Source organism: Oncorhynchus clarkii, chromosome 7, assembly GCF_045791955.1.
Source record: "Oncorhynchus clarkii lewisi isolate Uvic-CL-2024 chromosome 7, UVic_Ocla_1.0, whole genome shotgun sequence".
Classification (NCBI taxonomy): Eukaryota; Metazoa; Chordata; class Actinopteri; order Salmoniformes; family Salmonidae; genus Oncorhynchus; species Oncorhynchus clarkii.
The window spans coordinates 62,000,761-62,015,986 of record NC_092153.1 but is presented as its reverse complement, the minus strand read 5'-3'; the positions used below and the strand labels follow the sequence as shown (position 1 = coordinate 62,015,986).

Here is a 15,226-nt window from a genome sequence, read left to right as displayed (position 1 = left end):
TGTAGGAGGGAGATTCGTAGATGTGAGAAGTGTGCAGGAGGACATGAGAAAATGTGCAGGAGGACATGAGAAAAATGAATGTGTAGTATCGGTAGAAAAAGTGGTGTGTAAACTGAAGGTGTACCCATGATGCTGAGGATCAGAGGTGTCCAGTGAGAGTAAGGCAGATTGAGGTTGCCAGAATCAGAGCAGTGAATAGAGTAGTAGAGGAAGATGGGTCCAGGGTGAGGGATTCTAAGAAGATCCCTGTGAGTAGGCCGTGGTCAATAGAGAGTGATTGGAATAACAGGAATACGGTTTGTTTTTTGGCATTTATGGCCATGGATCTCAACTGTACCGCAGGAATGGAATGTAAATCACAGAGGATAGATGTTGTGGTGACAGCTGCAGAGAAGGTGTTTTGAACGATAGTGTCCCGTCCTCCCAGGCTGCTGGCCTGGTGCAGGATCAGACAGGGCCAAAGTAGTGGAATAGTGATGAGGTTTTAATGGGTGTAGTGTTAGTTGTTGGGCAATTTTTTCACAATACAGTATGTGGCGGCATGCACCTATAACATTTGTTTGCGGACCTCCATAATACCAAAGAAGAAGAAGAAGAATGAGCCAAAACAGCCGAATACTGCATCTAAACGTGCATCGATCAGTGGCGACTTAAGCATATAAATCTTGATGAGGCAAAAAAAAAAAAATGTTTAGATGCATGCCAGCAAACCCACTACACAACACTAAACAATACATTAATTGCACTATAACGGTGACAAACGGTGCCCACACACTGTTAGGGCCTACATAATGCTGTCCCAACAGCAATCCCAACACCTTACCACTGCTACACCTGGCTATCAGCGGAGCCTTGTCTGGCAGCAAAACAGTAGGCAAAATTTGGAGGGGAAACAGGACCAAATGATTAGGGTTGGCACATAGACTACTAACAGCTTAATACACAGCATACACTTAGTATTACTTTCTTAGCTACAGTATACATGTCTCCCTGGCATATTACATCATTTATGCAGAAGCATGCAATATATTTTTGTGCTCACTTGAACAGGAAGGTGGTGCGGAGGTCCTTCATGGGGAAATTGTGTCATTAAACTTAGATTAGTCTGGCATTCTCTGGATTGTCATAGCAGGTGACCCAACTGTAGTCTGTGACTATTATGATTTCCCTTTGTAGCCAATTCACTTGCAGTAATTCCCTTACAGATATTTTGGTAATTCCGTTACCAATTTGGTAACATAATTACGAGCTTTAATCACTTAATAATTCATAAATCAATTTGATATCAGTAAAATCACTAACTAAAGCAATATTTCTTAAACTTACAGAAGGTAAACAATTTCTCCAAAACGAAATATTAGTGTTGAGATTAGTTGGTAGGGGTCTTTACGTCAACATTATTGTGTTTTGATGCATTTCTGATACCTTTTATGGTAGATGTTATCTAAGACCCCTTTTCAATCTGTTTATCCAGAAATCAAAGCCTTTAGTTACGCTTACTTTTTAAGATGGAAAATGGTTGAAAAATGTATCTATGTCTTCATTTCCCCAAAATATAGACTGTTCACTTTCATTTGACACCCAATTTTATATACTCCTATGAACTTCACATGTTGGTGCTCATGGATCCTTTTTGATGGAAATGCTTGTACCAAACTTTAACTCTGCGCTGTTCTTTAAGTAAATGTGTTTATGTAACATTGGCCCATGCTGGCCCATGTTGACTCCAATGCTTCCCACAGTTGTGTCAAGTTGTCTGGGTGGTGGACCATTCTTGATACACACAGGAAACTGTTGAGCAAACCCAGCAGCATTGAAGTTCTTGACACAAGCTGGTGCACCTGGCACCTACTACCATGTTCAAAGGCACTTAAAATATTTTGTCTTGCCCATTCACCCTCTGAATGACGCACATACACAATTCATGTCTCAACTGTCTCTAAGCTTAAAAATCCTTCATTAACCTATCTCCTCCCTTTCATCTACACTGATTGAAGTGGATTCAAGCCTCAATACATGGATTGTGTATGTGTGCCATTCAGAGGGTGAATGGGCAAGACAAAATATTTTAAGTGCCTTTGAACAAGGTATGGTAGTAGGCAGACTCCTTTACTACTCTCACATGCAAACCAATAAATACCAGAGACCGTTTTGAGGAAAATAATTGGATAGCACTTTATGTCATGATATTGAAATGGCCATGTATTTAATAAGAATGTACATGGTAAAATTACCGTAGTAATCTATCAATTACTTGTTGGTTAATTTAGGATTCATTAAAACAAGTGCCACTAGGCCCCATTACATGTAGAATTCTACCTATTGTGTAGAATTCTTTAAAGTGTCAGAAATCCAAAATTCTACAGAAGACTTATGGTGAATATGCTCTACCAAGGATACGTTTGCATATGGAATCTTACTAAGTTGTGAATATACCTTGTTCAACTGAACCTTCAACTGCAGCTGTATATTCAACCAGTAGGTGACAGTAGTAAGCTAGTTCTGCACTACACTACATGCTTGACGACTCAACTGATGAACAAGTCATTACCATAAGTGGTTGCAATACTTACCATTAGGAATTAGCCAGAGATAATTACAAACTTAATTAAGAGTCATTACATTGATTCAGAGAATTTAGCATGTAATAGCTGGGGGTTCTTTATGGCAGGTAGAGGTAATGCACTTAATTTACAAGTGAATTGAAGTTAGCCTGCTGTAGACGTTCAATTGTGTGGCTTCACATAGAGCCCTCACTAAAGTGATAACTATCAGTTGTGTATTCCAGGCTTGAGTAACAATATAACTTTAATGTTTATTGACAAAATTAGGACTTTAGAAATAATGAAAGGGATTCATTTAAAAACAATGATGCATAAAGTATATAGATTGATTGACTTATTGATTGATGTGGTTTGGTTGATTAGTGCCATTGCTAGTTTGGAATATTCTTTAGAAAGACCAAAACATTGACAACAGGCATTTTTCACTCAAATTGAGATCCTGTATTTAAATCTAACAGTTGTTCCTATTGTACTGACCATGCTCATAATGGTTCAAGTAATCATAGATTGTCTTATTGGATATGGTAAGGCTTGACAGCAAATCATAATTTTTAGGCTACAACAAAAGTCTGTGATAGATCACTAATAGCCAGACCCACATTACTTTACCATTTTGTTAAAACCACAGATATTTCCAGTTATCTCAATAACAAAAGCACTAATGGCATATTACTCCCTTAATGTCATTACTCCCATAATGTCAACTTTTTAGGTGCAATTGAAAATGTTATGGGATGCATTTGCTCCATTGTTTTCTTTTGTTGAAATATTCCACTGCTTTATCATAAGTGCCTGTATGTTTGACAGTCTAAATGATAAATTATGCATTGCCTTGCATGTTGTTGCTGCTACAATTGTACATCTGGATGTGAAAATCATTGCGTTAAAAGTCCAGAGATTCTAACACAATAATGAGTGTCACTATTGTCAAATGAATGCTTCTTAAATTCCAAAGACGGACCCCAATGCCCAGGGGCGGACTGGGACCAGAAATTAGCCCTGGCATTTCTAACACACCAGCCCACACTGGCCCAGGCCCCCACACTAGCCCATTTTTTCCCCTCAAGGCCCCCACACCGGAACATTTTTTTTTCTTGAGGACCCCATTTTTTGCCAGATAATGATAATTTTGTGCAAAATACCCTAGTTACACAGGAACACTGGGTTAAACATGGACCAGCCCATCTGGCATTTGCCCGAAATGTCCACCCCTGCCAATGTCATTTAGGATAACCTGTCACTCATCAGTCAATTTTGAAGGTTTCACAATTCTATGGGTGCAGGACAGATTCCATTGATCCTTTTATGCATACATCTGACTCCTTTTACGCATAATATAAAATAGGGGCATATTAGAAGTGAGAGAAGAGAAAGGGGAGGATAATTCCTTGTGGAAATGTCAATTCACTGCTTATCAACAACACCATCAAAATAAAAAATAAATGTAAGCTCCATATCACTAATGATATGTAATGACTTGAAATGGCCTCTTGCAGGTTCGAAACCTTGTCTGAATATAGTAATAAAATGCAAACTGGACAAACTACACTCCAGTCCATTCTGCATTCTCCCTTGTGCCCTCCCTCTTGCTCCCTCTCTCTCTTGACTTGGTGACAGACCTAAAAGCCTTTTGTTGCAATCTTAGCCAATGGAGATAGATTACGACACGGAGGAGCAGAGATATATAAAGAGCTCTTTTAGGACGTACTTGCACACTTTTCAATGACACATCTTCTCATTCGCACCTATGGACTTAATTGTTATCAGATATGGCAACCAAAACAACAACCATAGCATAAAAACGGGTTATGCTTAAAATCGATAGATAGGCTAAAGTAAAATACTGAGAAAACCCACTAGGACGGACGCACCTTCCTACGTTTACTGCTGTCCTACAATACAACCGTTTTAAGAGGCGGCTATTTGAGTAGTTGCATATCATTGGTACCTTTGCAAGGTAAGGAAACACAGGTTAAGACAAGCAACATTTCAGGGGAGGGGATAGCGCGAGCAGAAAGTTATATAGCCTCACCAGTCATCATCATGCCGAGGTATAACTTTTTTCTGTGTTTGATGGTTTATGTTTGTCTGGGACTGTCTGGGAGTGACGAACCTAACCTTTTTCTACCACCAACGAGCGAGATGCCCACGGACGCCGGGCTGTCGCTCCTTGATGAGGAGGCAGGCGCTCACGAATGTTCAGCATGCGTTTGGAGAGAGCAAAGTAAAGTCCTGAGGCTGGAAACCATCAAATCTCAGATCCTGAGCAAGCTGCGGCTCAAGCAGGCTCCTAACATTAGTCGGGAGGTGGTGAACCAGCTGCTCCCAAAGGCGCCCCCGCTCCAGCAGCTTCTGGACCATCACGACTTCCAGGGAGACGCGTCCTCCCAGGATGAGTTTATGGAGGAGGACGAATATCACGCCACTACAGAGTCCGTCATCACTATGGCCTCGGAGCGTGAGTAATGCAACTTTGCCCCATAGCTGCTGAAAATGATTAATTAGTTTGTAAACCAATACTGAGAGTGAGAAGCAAGTCGCTGTCAAATGTGTGGTGATTGTTATGGTTATTGACATGCTTGGACAGAGGATATCCTGATAATATCGGCACTTTGGACTTCTGAACATACTGCTGATGATTTTATGACCATCTTTTTACTCAAGTAAAATATGACAATCCACCCACAGAACCGTTTAAATAGGACAAATGATGCGGTGTCAGCTGTTTGTTACGGCTGTCAAAATATCCCAATGGATTAAGTGTGAATTTGATAAATCACTCAAGTCAATAAAGGGCCTCATCACTATATGACAGAACCAGAGTAATTCACTTTGAGTAAGTCAAGCCATTATTATTATTGTTATTAATATGATGCATGAATGCAACTCTTGCTCATTCTCTCTAGTCTTATGTGCATGAAGAGGGTGATTTGTTGGAGGATGGACTTCTAGGCTACAGCTGTGATAGCCTGCACTGACAGCTCGTACGCGGCTTTAGACTACGGTGTGCCTATGAACATAGCCCGCGGAAGTATAGCCTACCCGAAATGATAGCATATGTTCTTACTTTTCGTATTATTTCAGGGCCATACTTCTTGTGGTATACTTTTAAGTAACTCGGTATCATGTTCGTATAAATAACCATTTTAAAATCGTCGTTTGGGTTTTCTGACAATTCGGTGACTTCTATTTGAAATGTGTCATGTTTTGTGATTTGACTTATTAAGCGTTTGGAGTGCATAAATCAATAATGATAATGTAGCATTTGGTAGGCAGATGCATTGCACCGAGCCTATGCACATGATCCCTTTACATATCCTGCATTTGTATGGCCAAAGTATAGGCAATCCTAATAGGCCTATATGGTTTACATAGCAGAGGGACCGTTAAGGCCTAATATGCCCCTATTAAATAAGTATTAAATATCACGTTCAATGTGGACAGGAAGGTAGGCCTCTAGCCTACTGAACAAACCCTAACAACATTCCCTAAAATTATAGAGCCACAGCAGCTGTTCTCTATCGGTCCTTTATATGAGGGCTCCATCGGATTCCCTGCTGTTCATCGCAGTGAGAAAAAGTGTGTCCAAAAAGCTGCCATTGTGTCCCGCATGCAGCAATCCCCCTAGACCGCACTTGTCTTTTTAAATGCGAGGTTTATAGGCACAGCTCGTTTTTCCCTGTGAGAACACAAAGCCAGAGAAACAGTTGGGGTCGAGGGGAGTGTGTGACCTTTTCGCTGCGAATTGCTAGGGTTCAACAACATTTACACACGTAATGTATTCCGCACAAGGCGGACGAAAAGCCGTGCAAATAATCCGTTTTTTTCCAAGAGGGAACAAAGGATGCGTTTACACAGGCAGCCCAATTCTGCTATTTTTTTCACTAATTGGCCTTTTTACCAATCAGATCAGCTCTGAACAAGAGCTGACGTGAACTATCTGATGTGATTGGTCAAAATAACAATTAGTGGAAAAATATCAGAATTGGGCTGCCTGTGTCGACGCAGCCAAAGATATGTTTGTGTTGCCTTAACTAACCTCTCCGTCAATTGTCATACAGCCCACGTCGTGCCCGTTCTTTTCGTAATGAACTTCACCAGTTTAACTGCTGCTTGGTGAGCGCCAAACGCATGTGAGATGATTTTTCTGTGGCCTATTATTGTCAGATGTTCGTTCTCCAAATAAGCAGTGGTTTAAACGTCAATAAATTACTTTTAATCGCCCTTATCCGTTAGGGTTAAGACTGTCCCCTCCAATTAATTGCCAATTTTACTCATCAAAACTCCTTGTGATGGTAGCTGATCGTTCATGAATGATCCTCGTTATGCACATATGCCTACTTTGTGATGAATGACCTATTCTTGAATATCTGCTACCAAAACAACTGTGGCCCATGGTAATGAATATCTCAGTGTCAGTTGCTATTGACAACCCTCTAAGCAAGTTCAGCCTTTGGTTTGGTCCTCTGAGGGATGCATAGATGTTCTTGCCAGGCATGAGATCTTGACTGCTGTTGCATGCTGGCAGGCAGCTCACCATTGTGGAAAATGATTCCTATGATCAAGGACAATGTTTTTTTTTAACAAGTAGTGCCTATAGTTTATGTTAGAAAATGAAGATGTGGAGGAAACATACACAATTGTACACAATCACATTTTAAGCCTTTATCAAATCCTATGCATTACCATTTACATAGACTGATCCTCATGCAGAGCATCAACGTTGTAGGATAGAAGCATTTATCAATATAATGATATGACTTATGTGATTGTCATGGCTCAGGTTTTTGAGGTCAATAATGTGATGTAGAATGGTCAATGTAGGCTCTCCTCCGGGATTAGTATGTCCAGCTGTCTCAACCAGTTGACAACAGTTGTTTTCCCCATCATTCTGCATGTATGTTGTTAGTGAGACAAACCGCCAAGGTTTTTTTCCCCTCTTCTCATCACCGAACCTGCGTAACATTGTATCTTGTGTTTGAGGGTTAGATAGCTGTGGTGCCTCCCTTCCAGTATTTTCTATCCAGGGTTGTTCTTTTTTTGTATATGGACGTTTTGAACCTGTCTCTGCACTCTTCCTCGGGCCGGACATGACACAGCTGCTCCTGTCCGTTAGAGGAGAGATATGATATGATGGGACTGGGCATTTAGCAGAGGCTTTTGTTTTGCTGGGGAATGGGCTTTGAGCGGGATGGATGTAAACCCCATGTTTCAGTTTCTCAATGGCTTGTTTTTTAGACAGTTGTGGGCCATGGTTATTGATAGGTCCATAAGATATCTCTATTAAAATGTCAGGCGTGGGAGCTGCTGCTTTGTTTTGAATGAATGGGAGTGCACTCACTGACACTGGTGCAAGAAACATGCACTGTGCTGCTCTGCTCTGCACAGTTAGCAGGATGCCATGGGGCTACATTAGCATCTTTCCCCCTCTTTTTTTCTCCTCGGTTTTCTCCTCTTCCTCCCACTCTGCATTTTATCCTTTCTCATTTCTCACTTCGCTCTCTTCTCTCTTTATTCCTCATCTCTTTACCTCTCCCTCTGAACTCCCTCCATCATCACTCTCCTCTGGTGTTCACATTGAGAGGAGAAGGACTGCATCTCTCTTGCCTGTGGCGCTTCAGCAATCCCACAAGATGAAAAGCCCCTTTTCCGTCTCAGATAAAGCCAGGGAGGACTTCAAACGCTATTCCCTGCGCACCTCGAACCCAATCACCCTCACATGGGCGTGCACACTGCCTTTGATGGGCCGTGTAGGTTCACACAGTACATGCTGAACTGGACCGGTGCCAGAGTTGCTTCTTAGTATTCGCTCAAGGTACGTGGGTGCCGCAGTGGGGGTTGAGAGGGTCCATGCTTTCTGGTCGCTAATTACACTATGAAATTTAATGGAAAAGCTATTTATATCCCAGTGCGGCACTGTAACGTACTGTAGCATTCCCTCCGCATACCGTGTGTTGGAAAGAATATCGATGCAGTGCACTACCCATGTACGTGGAGCGAAGCTGCACACATAGAAGCTGCATTGGTCCTATGTGGTTCATTTGTATCACAAAATTGCGAATCACAGTGCAAAGGATTTGAAACTGTTTGTATATGTTTGTTTGATACACAGAAAGCTGTCTGATTTTGTACTTTAGCTGAGTCCTGTAAAAACAGGCTGTGTGTGTGTGTGTGTGTTAGTGCATGGTCTGCCTGGGCCAAGGAGGGGAAAGGTTTGACCCCAATAGGCCCTCATTTGTTGCCTGTCCATGGCATTGAGACCAGATCTCTCTGTCTCTCTAAAACTGTGTACATTTGGAAAATGTTTGTTGATAATTTGTCATTCCCCGTCTCTGAATTGTTTTAGTAATTGGCCCATCTTATTGCAATTTGAATACTTAAGTCCAACATCTGTTTAAGTTGCGATTCTAGCGCTAGTCTTAAGCAGGGTTCACAACCACAGAGCAAACCGTTTGAGTTTTAAACCATCACTTTGAACGGGGTATGGTAGTAGGTGCCAGGCGCAGGTGTCAGGTGTCAAGAACTGCAATGCTTCTGGGTTTTTCACGCTCAACACTTTCCTGTGTGTATCAAGAATGGTTCACTACCCAAAGGACATTCAGCCAATTGTGGGAAGCATTGAAGTCAACATGGGGCAGCATCCCTGTGGATTGCTTTCGACATCTTGTAGAGTCCAGGCCCCGACGAATTGAGGCACTTCTGAGGGCAAAAGGAGGTCCAACTCAATATTAGGAAGGTGTTCCTAATGTTTTGTACACTCGGTCTACACAACCCATGTCTCATGGCTTAAAAATCCTTATTTAACTTGTCTCCTCCCATTCATCTACACTGACTGAAGTTGATTTAACAGGTGACATCAATAAGGGATCATAGCTTTCACCTGGTCAGTCTGTTATGGAAAGAGCGTGTGTGTGCACGTGTAGAGAGTATGTATATGTGTGGATATGACGAACAATCCTCTTCATTCTTTTCATTAGCATCTGTGCATCAAACATTTGAATGGAGTTATTTGAATGGAGTTATTGCTTTATCAGTCATCCTCAGTGCCATGACACAAGTTTCATCAGAGCTTTTTGACAGGGGATCCAGCAGAGTGCAGAACTTCTCTCGCTCTCTCTCATTTGACACTTGCATTTTCAGTTGCCGTATTAGTAATGTTAAGTTCTTTCTATTTTTGTACACTGAACAAAAATATAAACGCAACATGTAAAGTGTTGGTTTCATGAGCTGAAACAGAAGATTGCACAAATTTGTTTACATCCCTGTTAGTGAGCAATTCTCCTTTGCCAAGATGATACATCCACCTGACAGGTGTGGCATATCAAGAAGCTGATTAAACCACATGATCATTACAGAGGTGCACCTTGTGCTGTGGACAATAAAAGGCCACTCTAAAATGTGCAATTTTGTCACACAACACAATGCCACAGATGTCCCAAGTTTTGAGGGAGCGTGCAATTGGCATGCTGACTGCAGGAATGTCCACCAGAGCTGTTGCCAGAGAATTTCATGCTAATTGTTCTATCATAAGCCACTTCCAATGTCATTTTAGAGAATTTGGAAGTACGTCCAACCAGCCTCACAACCGCAGACCACGTGTAACCACGCCAGCCCAGGACCGCCACATTCGGCTTCTTCACCTGCAGGATCATCTGAGACCAGCCACCCGACAGCTGCTGAAACTGTTGGTTTGCACAACCGAAGAATTTCTGCATAAACAATCTCAGGGAAGGTCATCTGGGTGCTCGTTGTCCTCGCCTGGGTCTTGACCAGTTCAGCGTCATAACCGACTTCAGTGGGCAAATGCTCACCTTCGATGGCCACTGGCACGCTGGAGAAGTGTGCTCTTCACGATGGAATCCTGGTTTCAACTGTACAACTTGTATGGCATCGTATGTGCGAGTTTACTGATGTGAACAGAGTGCCCCATGGTGATGGTGGGATATGTGCAGGCATAAGCTATGGACAACGAACACAATTGCATTTTATGGGTGGCAATTTGAAAGCGCAGAGATACCGTGACAAGCTCCTGAGGCCCATTGTCGTGCTATTCATCCACCTTCTCATGTTTCAGCATGATCATTGAGCATGTTTGGGATGCTCTGGATCAACATGTAGGATAGCATGTTCCAGTTCCCATGAACTTCCAGCAACTTCACACAGCCATTGAGGAGGAGTGGGACAACATTCCACAGGTCACAATAAACGACCTGATCAACTCTATGTGAAGGAGACGTGCCACGCTGCATGAGGCAAATGGTGGTCACACCAGATACTGGTTGGTTTTCTGATCCATGCCCCTACCTTTTTTTAAAGGTATCTGTGACCAGCAGATGCATATCTGTATTCCCAGTCATGTGAAATCCATAGATTAGGGTCTAATGAATTTATTTAAATTGACTGATTTCTTTATATGGGCTCCTGAGTAGCGCAGCGATCTAAAACACTGCATCTCAGTGCAGTAGGTGTCACTGCAGTCCCTGGTTCAAATCCAGGCTGCATCACATCAGGCTGTGATTGGGAGTCCCATAGGGCGGCGCACATTTGGCCCAGCATCGTCCTGGTTTGGCCGGGGTAGGCTGTTATTGTAAATAAGAATTTGTTCTTAACTGACTTGCCTAGTTAAATAAAGGTTCAATAAAATAAATGTATATGAACTGTAACAGTATTAACAATGGAGAAACAACATAAGAAAATAGGTAATCTGGTCTACACACGTGTGGGCACATGCAGGTAAACGTATGCCCCCCCTCCCCCCCCCACACACACACACACACACACTGGACAACTGTCTCCCTTTTGACAAAAAGGATCAGAGTTCACAGCTATGTGATATATTGGACGAGAAGCCAATTAACCTCACCGGGCCTCTTTCTTTGGCAGCAAAGGAACCTGGTAGTAGCTTACACAGCATTTACCCCCCACCCCCATGCACACACACACACCAACCACTCCCACCAAAAACCCAAGTCTTTTATAGTGTTGACCCTATAAAAGGGTCATTTCCTGAAGGTACAGGAACCATAAACATTAAGAGGCAGAGCGCTAAAAGAACAGGCCAGCAGAAGCTGGACTGCCTTCAGCCTACTGGCCAGTGATTGCGGGAAGTCGATGAGTATGTGAGGTTTTTATCCATTCCATGGAAGGCTATATTTGATGGTGACACCTGTTCCCGTCCACTGACGGAGCCACAGAAGGGAAAGACATACCACTGACGGAGCCACAGAAGGGAAAGACATACCACTGAGGGAGCCACAGAAGGGAAAGACATACCACTGACGGAGCCACAGAAGGGAAAGACATACCACTGAGGGAGCCACAGAAGGGAAAGACATACCACTGACGGAGCCACAGAAGGGAAAGACATACCACTGACGGAGCCACAGAAGGGAAAGACATACCACTGAGGGAGCCACAGAAGGGAAAGACATACCACTGAGGGAGCCACAGAAGGGAAAGACATACCACTGACGGAGCCACAGAAGGGAAAGATAAACTTTGTTGATGACTTGTTGGGACGCCTGGTCATTACTGGTTTGTTTAAGAAGAAAATAAAAATGTCTAGGCCTGTTGAAATAGCACAACACGCTGTCAATTATATGGCTAATAAAATTACAAAGGGCCAAAGTCTTAATACGAGGGGCGAAATTTCACCAGCACTTTCAGGAATCTCACTCCCTCCACCTTTCATTCTGTATTCCCACGCTCCCATGTCCCCATCACACCAACTAGTGCCCACCCTTTCTCTGGGAGACTTATCTTAAAACGTGGGTCCCGTGCACACACACACACACACACACTATACATTCAGGAATCACATGTATAATACACCTTCCTTACCTCAGCAGATAACATGTTACAGTACATTGCACCAATATCAACTATACATTAAGGGTTGGATGTGCATAGCAGTATAAAAAGGGACATTTTTATGAGATCCTGGATCATTGTCACAATTATGGACCAATAAATGCATAAATTCCTCCTGCAGTGTGTGTGTAGTGAGCTGGAATGCTGCTGAGTGACTGTTAAAAGGGATTCAGGGAGCTAGCATCCAGCTTGCTGCGCTGTATGTGCCCCATAGTGCGTGGGTATGCAGTGATGGAGGAGTGATGGGGAGGGGGTCCACAGGGAGCAACAAGCAGCCTAGTCCTATTCTTAAGGGACAAAATCACGGAGGGGCTTTTATAGGTACACTTAAAAAGACCTGAAACAGATGTTATGTCTCACTAATAAAGGAAATAATTACTTCCCACCAGTAATTAAGCACGGTGTACAGGAGGGACACGAGGGAAGAAAGGAGAGGAGGAGAGAAAATATAAAATGGAGAGCATTGAGGGGAAATTACTGACTGGCGAGTCGGGCTGTGCTGCGGAGACGTTTATGGAGGAGCCCATTAATCCTAAATGAAGGAGTCTCTGATCAGAGGAAATACAGCGTGGACACAACGTCAGATCCCACCAGGATTCCGATGTGCCTGAAAGAGGTTTGGACGGTGCGCATTGAGTGGATCGCCGGCGCCACAGCTGATGAATATTTAAATTAAATGTTAATTAGAGCCCTTCTAAGTGGCCTGAGAGTTACTATATTCATCCATCGCCTATGGCTGCCTGCACATCAGTTTCAGAATGCCAAGAGCCGAGATCAACTCAGGAAGTTCATTAAATTTAAGCAGCACATTGTCCAAACGTCAAAATGTTATTTAGGCCTGGAGCCAAGTTTGATTCTATTAATGTACAGTGCTGGTAGAGAAAAAAAAGACCTGTGACAGATTTGAAATGGGATAACGGATACTCCCACATTGTACGGACATTGTCGAGTGAATAGTATGGACAGAAAAGGGATTCAAAGGAGGGGGGGAACGTCACTCTGGCTGACAAGGCCTGGTCACACTGACTTTGTCCACAGTGAAAATCCTTGGCCGAGGCTTTGGGCTTTGAGTGTGCTTCAGGGAGGCAAACAGAGAGGCCAAACTCACATCATCACCCAAAGACGGGGCAAGGAGGGAGTGCATCAAAACATCTTGCCCTTTGTGGGTCCCTCTGGCCTCTGCACCCCCTCAGCCCATTTGGGTGCAGGAGAGAGGGACGGGGAGAGGGATTGATAGAGGGATATGGGGAGGGAGCAAAGGGGTCAAAGGACACACACTAAAGCAAAGCTTTGTCTATGTCATCAGTCCTTCTCTGTGTTGTTTGTGTTGTACACTGACTTAGCTCACCTCATGCACTCACTAAGGGACTTTAACTGATATATCATCTTATGCAGTAGGGTGGCAGGTAGTCTAGTTTAAGAGCATTGGGTCAGTTATCAAAAGGTTGCTGGTTCAACTCTCAGAGCTGACTAGGTGAAAAATCTGTCGACGTGCCCTTGAGCAAGGCACTTAACCCTAATTGCTCCTGTAAATCACTCTGGATAAGAGCGTCTGCTAAATGAACAAAATTGAATGAATTATGGATGTTGGTTTAGAATACTTTCTAATTCTAAGTATGACGCTGTATATGACGCAGATTGCCTGTGGGCTCAAAGCGTTAATTTAATTAGTGACACTACTGGTGTGATTCACTTAGGTGAGAATCTCCCATGCAGGAGTTTATGGGTTACATTCAACAGCTAATCTTACTAACACCATAGAGGACGCCATGAGGACATAATGCAGGGTATAATGTAGGAGAGATTAAAAAGATGTCATTCAGGACACCACGCTTCTGTCAGGAGACATAATGTAGCTGAAATGAATGGACATTGTGGTGTTAAAGGATTTGGCAGTAAAAACCCAAGCTATTTTTCTTTGTAATCAGTTGCTTTGCAGAATTGATCATAATATCCCTTCTCAGTCAGAATATATCAGAACACACATGCGCACGCACGCACGCACACACAACCCTGGTTGTTTCCTGCTGTCCAGCTGTCCGGCTTATTTCAGCTCACTGCTTTCTCTCTCTCTTTCTCCCTCCTGCAGTTCTACATGCATTTCTATGGTTCAGTTCTTTTCTGTGTAAGGGTTATATTATTATTGTAAGACTCCTATCGCTGTCTTGAGGAGAGAGTCTGTTTGGGGCCCCTGTGTGTGTGTGTGTGTGTGCCCTCACTGGGTTGGAACAGGGAGTATTAGGAGGTGTCTTTTGTTGCTCCTGGGGGGCTCCTGTGCTCAGTCCTAATAGGAGTCTTGTGCCTGCCGTTGTCCCAGGGGAGGGGGTCTGAATGAGGGGTCCAACTTCACCCCCCCCCCCACCACCACTCTCCTCCCCCTTTGGGACAGGCTGAGAGACAAAGAGGGAGTGAGGCTGGGATGGTTGAGGGGGTGCACTGTGGCCTCTGTCTTATTAGAAGGGTCGTGAACGTGTCACAATGATTAATTTGCTGAGGTGCGCAGGGATACCCTAGAGTCACATTTATCTAACGCCAGGGCTCCCAAACGCACACTCTCCACAAAATGGCACATTTGCATTTCCCATTAAGAAAAGAAAATACAGATATATATATGCAAATGCAATCCCCATTTTGGTTTATGCCATTATGCTCTATCGTTTCGGACATTCACAATGGATGACCGTTTTTCTTTATTTTTTCACAATTTTTTTGGCAGTCTATCTATTGAACCTGATTGGCATGCTGTTCCTTTTTTACTGCACGTGTGGACATGGACACACTCTCACACAGCC

General features: G+C 43.2%; 1 protein-coding gene across 1 annotated transcript in view; it reads left to right on the top strand.

Annotated features, from left to right (window-relative positions):
- Positions 1-4,607: 4,607 nt before the first annotated feature.
- The window catches only part of LOC139414382 (growth/differentiation factor 11-like), a 35,835-nt gene continuing 25,216 nt past the window's right edge, over positions 4,608-15,226 (top strand). The window contains exon 1 of the mRNA XM_071162294.1: positions 4,608-5,022. Coding sequence (XP_071018395.1) covers positions 4,608-5,022 — 415 coding nt within the window. The remainder of the gene's footprint in view (positions 5,023-15,226) is intronic.